This window comes from Orycteropus afer, unplaced genomic scaffold, assembly GCF_000298275.1.
Source record: "Orycteropus afer afer isolate SDZICR_OR568_19922 unplaced genomic scaffold, OryAfe1.0 scaffold00255, whole genome shotgun sequence".
In the NCBI taxonomy this organism is placed as follows: domain Eukaryota; kingdom Metazoa; phylum Chordata; class Mammalia; order Tubulidentata; family Orycteropodidae; genus Orycteropus; species Orycteropus afer.
The window spans coordinates 4,371,991-4,382,202 of NW_006921842.1; the positions used below are offsets into that span (position 1 = coordinate 4,371,991).

Sequence of the window (10,212 nt, forward strand, 5' to 3'; positions counted from 1 at the left end):
ACCAGAAGGCTGGCGGTTCAAACCCACCAGCCACTCCTCGGAAGGAAGGTTGGGCAATCCTACTTTCCATAGTGATACTGCCTCGGAAACCCAAGGAGGGGTCGCTATGAGTCGGGGCCCGACTCCCGACTCGACGGCAAACAACAACAACAACAACAATGGCTTACACATGGCAGTGAGTTTAGTTCAATGGCTTATAGGGAGCTCTGGTGACGTAATGCCAAGGGCATTTGACTGCTAACCAGAAGGCTGGCAGTTCAAAGCCACCAGCCTCTCCTCGGAAAGAACGTTAGTTCTTCTGTAGTGATACCGCCTCAGAAACCCAAGGAAGAGTCTGTGTGAGTTGGATCCAACTCCATGCAGTGAGTTTGGCTTGGTTTTGGTTAATGACTTACAGGTAAGGAGCTCTGGTGATGCTGTGGTTAAGGCATTTAGCTGCTAACCAAAAAGGTCAGTGGTTCAAACCCACCAGTTGCTCTACGGAAGAAAGATGGAGCACTCTTCTGTAAAGATTTACATACAGCCTTGGAAAATCAGTGGGGGTCCCTGAGTCGGAATTGACTCCGTGGCCCTGAGTTTGGGTTTGTTGGTTTTAATTGCTTATAGTTAATGTTAGAGAACCTCATAAAAATAGATACATTTCTATTTCTAAATTCACATTATGAATATTTTGAAAGCATAATAGTGGCTTATATCTTATGGAATTTGAGAGCATTATAGAAGCAGACAGAACGTTTCTCATATAAGGAGCAGATACAGGCTGCACAAAGTGTGAGTTTTCAGATATTTGCTCACTCCTACTCCAGGCCCTGTCTGTCAGTTTGTCGCACTGTGGTGGCTTACATGTTGCTGTGAGGCTGGAGCCTCTGCCCCCAGTATTTCAAATAACAGTAGGGTAACCGATGGTGGACCAGACAGTGTTTCATTCTGCTTGCTGTATGTCACTCTGAGTTGGACTAATTCAAGGGCACCTATCAACAACAACAACTCCAGGCCCAAAATTTGCTATTGTGCTCTGCCCATGCCACTGGCAGCACTACTGGTCCACAGACACTGCCAGTGGTACCCTGGAAGTTGACAAACTCTGGGAAACCTGTGGAATGCATGGGTTGGATAACATCTCCATTCACCTGAAGATGTATTACACAGCTCAGCATGGTTCTTGAGTATCGATCTGCATGCATTGTGTCCCCTCCTCGGAAGTTTTTCCCAACTGCTCAAGGATATATCATTTCTCTCATCATTTCCTGCATTACTGGATTCCTAACGAGTTCCAGTCTCACTAAATCTCATGGTAGTTGGCTGTGGTGAATTCTGCCTTTACCTTTCCTGCTGTGTCTTTGAATGGTCTAGTACTTAAAAGGAGTGGCCCTCTTGACTTCTAGGAAAACTGCTGCGGCCAAAAGTGCATTAACCCCTTACTGATTTTTTTTTTTTTTTAAATGTCTGGTGAAAATTGCCCAGCAAATTGGGCTCTCAGTTAACTATTTATATTATTCAGCGATACTGGTTATACTTTTCACAATGTGTCAACATTCACTTCATTCCTGGCTGTTCCTTAGCGATCATCAAAGTCACAGTGAAGACCACTGAGGATTGTTGTTGTTAAGTGCCATCGAGTCAGACCCGAGTCATTGCGACCCCTCCTTGGGTTTCCAAGGTGGTATCACTATGGAAGTAGATTGCCCAACCTTCCTTCCATTAAGCATATGATTAATTTCTGATTTTATGTCAACTGCTGCACTTGTAGGCCAGCCATGATTCAGGATTTTAGAGCATGCTCTGAAGAGATTTTCCCATGTTCAGGACCCTCATTTCAGGGTTTGACATAAATGGCCACTGCACCTGACTTAATTCATAAATTGGATATATTCAAACTCAACTAGTAAAACCTGAAGCCCTCCATGGATACCCAAACCAATAGGGTTACTTGCTATTGCAGGAACTACAACAGGGTTACTATTAGTGGATAAAGTTGTAACATTGAAACCAATAGTATTTATTTCCTGAGTGATCCAGAGATGTTTTCTTTTTATGACAAGGTGAAGCTAAATCCATGTGAAATCTGTACTGACTCAAAGTGCTTCACTCTTTTATCTTCTATCCGCCAAATTCAACATTAAGTTGAACATGCGATTGAAAACATTGTTTCTTCCTTAAACTGTTAGACCGAGTTCTCAAGAGCAAGGTACTACTCTACCTCAGCGGTCTTCATTGTGACTTTTGACTTCACTAAGGAACAGCCAGAATTGAAGTGAATGTTGACACATTGTGAAAAGTATATCCAGTATCACTGAACGATATAAATAGCTAGGTAAGAGCCTAATTTGCTGGCTAATTTTCAGACATTTAAAAAAAAAAAAAAAAGGTCACTAAGGAGCTAATGCACTTTTGGCCACCACGAAGTTTTCCTAGAAGTCAAGAGGGCCACTCCTTTTAAGTACTTGATCATTCAAAGACACAGCAAGAAAGGTAAAGGCAGAATTCACTACAGCCAACTACCACGAGGGAGGGAATGTGGAAAGTTATGCCTCACTGGAGTACAGGAGATGGCCCGCTCACGAGTGGCGGCGAGCAGGCCTACCGTGCAGGACCAGGTAGTGAGCGAGGTTGGTAGCGGCCGGTAGGTCCTCAAGCCCCATCTCCCACCTGAAGACTTCTCTGAACTAAGGGCTCTTACTGTGCGATACAGCTTTTCTACTAGAATTATAGTTTAACTTGTTGTTGTTGTTATGTGCCGTCGAGTCGGCCCCGACTCATAGCGACCCCTCCTTGAGTTTCCGAGGCAGTATCACTACGGAAGTAGGATTGCCCAACCTTCCTTCCGAGGAGTGGCTGGTGGGTTTGAACCGCCAGCCTTCTGGTTAGCAGTCAAGTGCTTTAGCCACTATGCTGTTACTATAGCCACACACTTCCAGAAAGCTGAATTCCTCCTCCGGTTTTCCAATATTGTCTTTTGCTTCTGATCTTCTCCTTTTATTACAGCACTTTCCACAGAGAACATGGTTGGCTCTGAAAAGAGCCTTTGGGTTCGAAGCTAGCACTCACTCGGTAGAACTTACGCCCTCTCGCCGCGAATGCGGCGGGCCAGCTGAATGTCCTTAGGCATGATAGTGACACGCTTGGCGTGGATGGCGCACAGGTTGGTGTCTTCAAAGAGTCCCACAAGATAGGCCTCGCACGCCTCCTGCAGGGCCATCACAGCCGAGCTCTGAAAGCGCAGGTCAGTTTTGAAGTCCTGCGCTATCTCACGCACCAGCCGCTGGAACGGCAGCTTACGGATCAGCAGTTCGGTCGACTTCTGGTAGCGCCGGATCTCTCTCAGCGCCACGGTGCCTGGGCGGTAGCGATGAGGCTTCTTCACGCCGCCGGTGGCTGGCGCGCTCTTGCGGGCAGCCTTGGTAGCCAACTGCTTGCGTGGCGCCTTGCCGCCGGTGGATTTGCGAGCTGTCTGCTTGGTACGAGCCATTACAAATACCAAGAGATCTTAAAGCAGTGAACCGAGCAATTTCCCTTACTCCTATTTATAAAGGCAAGGGCCTCCTGATTGGCCCGCATATTCAAACTGCGCGCCTTGAATTAAGTTAATGTAATAGGTCTTGTGATTGGCTACCAGGTCTCACTTTAGAACTTCGACCTATTGAAATGTGCTTAATTTTATTCGAGTTCTCGTACATGCACCCTAATTTATTTTCTTTTAATCCACTTGGTATTTACTCTAGGAGGAAAAGACGGTTTGGGAGACACGGAAATGAATTTTCTGAACCTCATGAGCCAGAGAATGTAAACTTTTTGGCCATTTCAAAAGCCTGAGCTTGAACATGATTGGTGGGTGCATTGTCTTTTCTTCATCTTTGAAAGTTAGCCTTAAATGTTTAGCAACATTAAGTACACCTCCATTCTTTCTTACCTCCGAGCATTAAAATGGCTTCCCGTTGTAACATGACGTTCTTTTGACTCTTGAAAATGTTTGAATATGTAAGAATACTACTGACCAAACTAACTACGAACAACTATGGCATAATTTTGAAAACATTTGAATATTTGGCTAATGTTTCTATTTTCTTTCCTATACTTAATTCTTCAAAAAATTCTAAGCGCCCTTGGCAGACAGCCATTACTTTATACCACTTTTGCCCTTCTTTAGGTCCAGTTGGGGGAAAAGGGAAAAGACAGACTGGTTTCATAACTAGATACTATTTGCAAGACAAATTTAATTTTTTAATAGTTTTCAAAACGAAAAGTATCCTTTTTTTAAATGGAGAAAAGAACTTAGGGTAGGTTCCACTTACACAGCCAATCATAGGTAGACTTTTTTATTTGCATAAACGCCTAGTACTAACTGATTTGTTCCAATCAGAGATTGAATAAAGTAAGGTTGCATTTGCATAGAAGCTCTACAAAAATAGTGCAGCCTGGCATTGTACTGTTCTGTTTCAGCTCAAAGAGATTGCAGCTATGCCGGAGCCAGCGAAGTCCGCGCCGGCCCCGAAAAAGGGCTCCAAGAAGGCGGTGACCAAAGCGCAGAAGAAAGATGGCAAGAAGCGCAAGCGTAGCCGGAAGGAGAGCTATTCTGTGTACGTGTACAAGGTTCTCAAGCAGGTCCATCCGGACACCGGCATCTCGTCCAAGGCCATGGGCATCATGAACTCGTTTGTCAACGACATTTTCGAGCGCATAGCCGGTGAAGCCTCTCGCCTGGCTCATTACAACAAGCGTTCGACTATCACTTCCAGGGAGATCCAGACTGCCGTGCGCCTGCTGCTGCCTGGGGAGCTGGCCAAGCACGCCGTGTCGGAGGGCACCAAGGCTGTCACCAAGTACACCAGCTCCAAGTAAATGTAATGCTTACATAAGCACCGAACCGTCGATCCCAAAGGCTCTTTTCAGAGCCATTCACAGATTCAAGGAAGAGCCCTAACACCAAACAGGTTTGTTCTATTCATGTACTGCTCTCCTGTTCTTGTTCTCGGTGGAGCTAATACTTTCTTTAACTTGAACTAGGGGTAAGCATTAGGAAAGCAAATAGAGAAGCAATACAAGCAAATGGGAAGGAATATTAATTGCTTTATTTAGAGAAATTTGGGGCAGCACCTCCACTGTGGTCTGGAAGCAGTAAATTTGAGTTATTTGTGAATTGGTGCTATGTAGTGTGAGTATCCTTTGTATGCAAACATTTAGAAACTATTAACATAGAAAGGTATGATAAACTGTATTCCTGATAGGATGAGGATTTCCTTTCATAACACATTGAAGGGGTTGGGAAGCAGAAAACCAGACCAATACACTACTCAAAATCTTAGCTCTTTTCTGCAAGTAATACATAGTAAGTTTAGGGTGTTACCTTTGAGAAAAGGTTTTGTAAAAGAAAAGAGCCTATGAATAAAATGTGGCTTGCTTTTATTCTTTGGTAATGTGGTTGGCTGCAGCTAGCAAGGAATCCAGTCTTGGACAGTTCCCTTGAAAAGATAATCAAAAAAATACAAATTATATTACAGGTTTTCAGAAAACTGTGAGAGATTAATTGGTGTGCACATGACAGGCTACTTGTAATATTAGAGCCTTTCTATCACTTCACCTTGCTAAATCCACTCAATGCAATTTTCCCTCCTGGACATTTCTCTGTTGAATCATTCACCAGAATTCTTTACTGAATGGAAGTGTCAATTAGGTAGTCTAGGACTTGGGAGTTTATTGAGAGCTTGTTAAATTGCAGAAAGTGACTGATCAGTACTAACAAGTGAACAGGATAGAAACTATCCCTGTCCTAATGGCTTGTAGTCTAAGACCAATATTTAAACAATCATCTTACAGACTCACAGAAAAGGGAAGCATCAACCTGAGTTTGGGAGTACGGCATTGCTGAAATCTGACTGGACTTAATCTTGGAAAATTTCAAGTTCCCTGGAGGCAGTCCTGGAGGGAAGGTGGAGCAGGAGAGAGGTCAAGGAAATAAGAGACAGAGATGGATTTTACGTTGAACTGCCACTTGCCTTCCTGGGACAGTCATAGAAACTGTGGCTTGGCCAAAGGAATTCTGTGAACAGAAGTGTAAAGGAGGGAATTTTTTTTTTTTTTTTTTGCTCAGTCTATTTCCCAAAATTGAGTGTGTATATATGAATGTGTGTTTTGATAGAGAATGAGTCACAAAAATATGCACAGTTCAAGTCTGTATGTGCTGTAGGTGAGAACAGGAATTATACATTTATATGCTTTTCTGGCCATTTCTTATCAAGAATTTTGTGGAACTGTTGTTGTTGTTGTTATATGCCATCGAGTCAAACCCGACTCATAGCAACCCCTCCTTGGGTTTCCGAGGCAGTATCACTACAGAAGTAGGATTGCCCAACCTTCCTTCCGAGGAGTGGCTGGTGGGTTTGTACCGCCAGCCGTCTGGTTAGCAGGCAAGTGTCTTAGCCACTATGCTACCAGAGCTCCCTTTGTGGAACTAGTGCATTGCTATACTAAAATGGTAGTATCATACAAAAATGTAGGAAGGAATACTATAATTACAAACTTTGTCCATTATGCTTCTCAAGGATTTTTTAATAAGATAAGATCTCTTCAGTGTGCAACAGTTATCAGATAACTCCCAAAAGTGACAACCTATAATAATCACTGATGAAACAAAATAGAAGTATTTCTCTCTTTCATATATAGGTATATATTGCTCAGCACTGGAATAGGAGTTCCTCTATCTTGAGGAACCTAACTCCTATGTGTATTGTGTGTTTGCTGTATTATTTGAGAACGTGTTCTCACATCTGTTCTATTGAATTCTGCTAATGAGGACCAAAACAACACCACCACCAAATGGGATGGATGGAACTCAGAGGGAATGTTAAGTAGGAATTTCATAAGTAAGACGCTCATAAGAATTAAGTAGGTAACCAAGGGGCTTGTGATATGAAGGTAAAATCCAAAAGCTATGTTCACTATAAATGTTAAATTAGTAACCTGTGAGACATGTTTGATGCAGAAAAAAAAATCACACAGGAAGAGAGGAAAGAATCAGGAAGTGCCAAATATTTGTGAGACACCAAATATTTAGAATTCTTAAATGGACCACTCATTGGTGACACCCATTTTGGCCCCATTTGCTGTCTGCCAGGAAGAAAGATGGGGCAATCTACTTCCGTAGTGATACTGCCTCGGAAACCCAAGGAGGGGTCCCTATGAGTTGGGCTGACTTGACAGCACAAAACAACAACAGTAACGTGAACATAAAAGGCACAGCTACTGGGAACTTCATTGGGGAGCTAGGCCAGTGGCCCTGTACTTGTCCAATAGATAAATGTGCTGCTTCAAATGACTTCTAAGCACCTCGCCCCTACACTCATCATCAACTATGGTTGTCATAACCACACTTTCAGTGGGAAGACTGATAAGGCAGAGAGAAAGAGAGCCGGCACATATGAATGATGCGTAACTGAGGATTCAGATAATGCAACTATCTCATTTGCAATCTATTCTAAATGTGTTAACCTGCCCATCTCTTTCCCCTTGCTTCTCACTATGTTTTAAATCAATTCAATAAATTGAAAAAAATCAAGAACTCTGGGATCTTAAATTTCTGTGAGCTTTTTCCTTCTATGACCTCAGGAATGGCCTGCCTGGTAGTATATTTGAAGCTATTGTTGCAATGAAGCTAATTTCCCACCTGACATCATAGCTCTGTCATTCTTAATATGTTTCTTGTGTCTTGTAGTCCAAGATGTCTGCTCTAGCAACAGCTATCATGTCTACATTCCATCCCCAAGAAAGGAAAAAAGCCAGGGGGAACACCCTCACATTTTGTGGAAACTCTGGGATGGTAAGGATTTCTGATGTAGTGGTTAGAGCATCTGGCTACTAATCAAAAGGTCTGCAGTTCAAACCCACCTTCTAGTCTGCAGGAGATGAGGCAGTCTGTGTCCATAAAGATTTACAACCTTGAGAAACCTATGGGACAGTTGTACTCTTCGCTATAAGATTGCTATGAGTCAAATCCCCTAGATCACAGTGGGTTTGGTTTTTGGTCTGGGATGGTATAATCCTACTTTTGCTAATATTCCATTGACCAAAAATAGCCATTGTCTACACCTGACTGCAAAGGAAGTTTAGGGGTTTAATTAATGAATTAGAAAAGAAAACCAGTATAGGCGACAACTATGCAATTGTTTCCACCAAAACTCATGCCTGAAAACAAAGAATAAATGAAACAAGAGAGAGAAAGACTAGCTATCAGAGCCCAATGGTGAGTTCTTACATCTTAGGGAGGACACTGGGGCTTCCCAGAACAAAATAAACAAATATAAATACTGGCAAGAATTGTTTACTTGGGAAGATACAAAAGCTATACAACTCTAATTAGAATCAAATATTCATTCTGAGGTGAACAACGTTTGACATCACTGAGTCCAAATGTAGCTGTGTACAATCAGGTTGGGAAATCAGGAAGACACTTTGATGAATGGAGGAAAGCATGTATGTTCAAACCTCATTGACCATTATGAATGAGTTCAGGCTGGGTGTTGAGTCCAATGGTACCCTACTGTTTTTAATATCAACTTCAGGGTCAACAATCTGGTTTACAAGCCTAAATCCTACCTACCTCAGTCTTATCTTCTATATGACTGGATTTTTTTTTTCCCAGTTCATCTAGGTATATACCTATTGACATCAATGTTCTCTAAATGCCTCCCCTACAAGATTCACCCTTTCCCTACTTCCCCACAGGTGACTTTTGCAATAAACAGCTTGAATCTTTCACTTCAAAATACCCTTCCACGTTCCTCAAAGCCTGAAATGCATATCTCACTGAATTGTACCAATCATTTACCCAAACCACAAAACTGAACCAGGCATGGTCCATTATCTAGGACAGGAGACATTGCTCCATAAATCAAAAAAACAAACTCACTGTCATCAAGTCATATCCAACTCAAAGCCACCCCTCTTTGGGATTCTGAGGTGGTATCTCCACGGAAGTAGATTGCCCAACCTTCCTTCCAAGGAGTGACTGGTGGGTTTGAACCACCACCCTTCTGGTTAGCAGTTAAATGCCTCAGGCACTATGCTACCAGAGCTCCTCATTGCTCCATAAAGGAAATAATGTAAACAAATATAAAACATTATGTGGTCTGTTTAAAATTGGAAACTTTTGAGGCCTACTACCTGAGTCCAGCTTTGCCCCCAAATTTATTAGCTGTGTAGTCTGGAGTATTAAACATTTAACAGACTAGCAAATATGATAAAAGTAGACTTTAGTCATAGTGACTAACTTACTATTTTTCCCTCCTTTTTGTTTTCTTTTAAGTAAAGAGAATAGCCAACCTCTTTACAGATGTTGTTTTTGAGGTCTGTTATTTTCAATTATACATTCTTTGAAGCATAACCCTCTCCCACAACTGGTTTCATCTGAGAACGGTAGCCTATGAAGCAAGCTGATTCTGGGAAGAGGAACCCTGAGTCCTGACTAACCAGGAAAGAGAAGAACAAAGACATTCCTGGCAGTCCAAGGGATCTTCAACCCTTTTCCCATCTCCTTATATAATTAGGTTTATCCCTTTGCTCCAGGAGACAGGCATTTTAGAGAAGTGATTCTCTGTTTTCTTGGGTATCCATACTCAGTAAAACTTTTGCTTTCCTGCTTCAACTTATTGTGATTATTGGCCCTTCAAACAGGGGGTAAGGACTTTGTTGTTCCTGCAACAACCTCACTCCCTTACAAGCTTCAGGCCTCTGCTGAGCCTTATCTCATTTGTGAAGCTTTCCCCAACCACACTATTTAAAATTGCAACCATCTACCACTCACCTCTCCCATCCCCTGGCAGTACTTATCCCCTACAGTCTGTTTTCTTTATCTGTTTACCTACTGACATACTGCATTTACTTATTTTTGTTAATTCCCTGTCTCCCACAACTACAATGTATTTTAAACTCCACAAAGAAGAGATTTTGCCTATTTCATTCACAGCACCTAGAACAATGCCAGGCACATACTAAGGATTCAAAAAATATTTGTTGAATGGATGGATAAATCAATGGGCATGTAGCTGTTTGATTGGATGAATGGGTTAAGTAAAATAAAAAATAAGCATGTCATGCACAATTCATTCTCTAGCCCCAGAGAGAGCCTTTCACTCAGCATAAAAGCCAAATTCTTTTTTTTTTTTTTTTTTTAGGAAAAGGAATCTGGCCTACTATGGAATTTAGCCTACAGCTCAGTTA

At 42.2% G+C, this 10,212-nt stretch overlaps 2 protein-coding genes across 2 annotated transcripts in view; one reads left to right on the forward strand and one right to left on the reverse strand.

The window, feature by feature from the left end:
* LOC103204645 (histone H3.1-like) overlaps window positions 1-3,469 on the reverse strand; it is a 10,628-nt gene extending 7,159 nt beyond the window's left edge. Inside the window, exon 1 of the mRNA XM_007949859.2 lies at window positions 3,141-3,469. Within this exon, the coding sequence (XP_007948050.1) occupies window positions 3,141-3,469 (329 nt within the window). The remainder of the gene's footprint in view (window positions 1-3,140) is intronic.
* Window positions 3,470-4,458: 989 nt separating this feature from the next.
* LOC103204644 (histone H2B type 1-C/E/F/G/I) lies at window positions 4,459-4,839 on the forward strand. Its single transcript, XM_007949858.2, has one exon. The coding sequence runs from the start codon at window positions 4,459-4,461 to the stop codon at window positions 4,837-4,839; it is 381 nt and encodes a 126-aa protein (XP_007948049.1).
* Window positions 4,840-10,212: the final 5,373 nt, after the last annotated feature.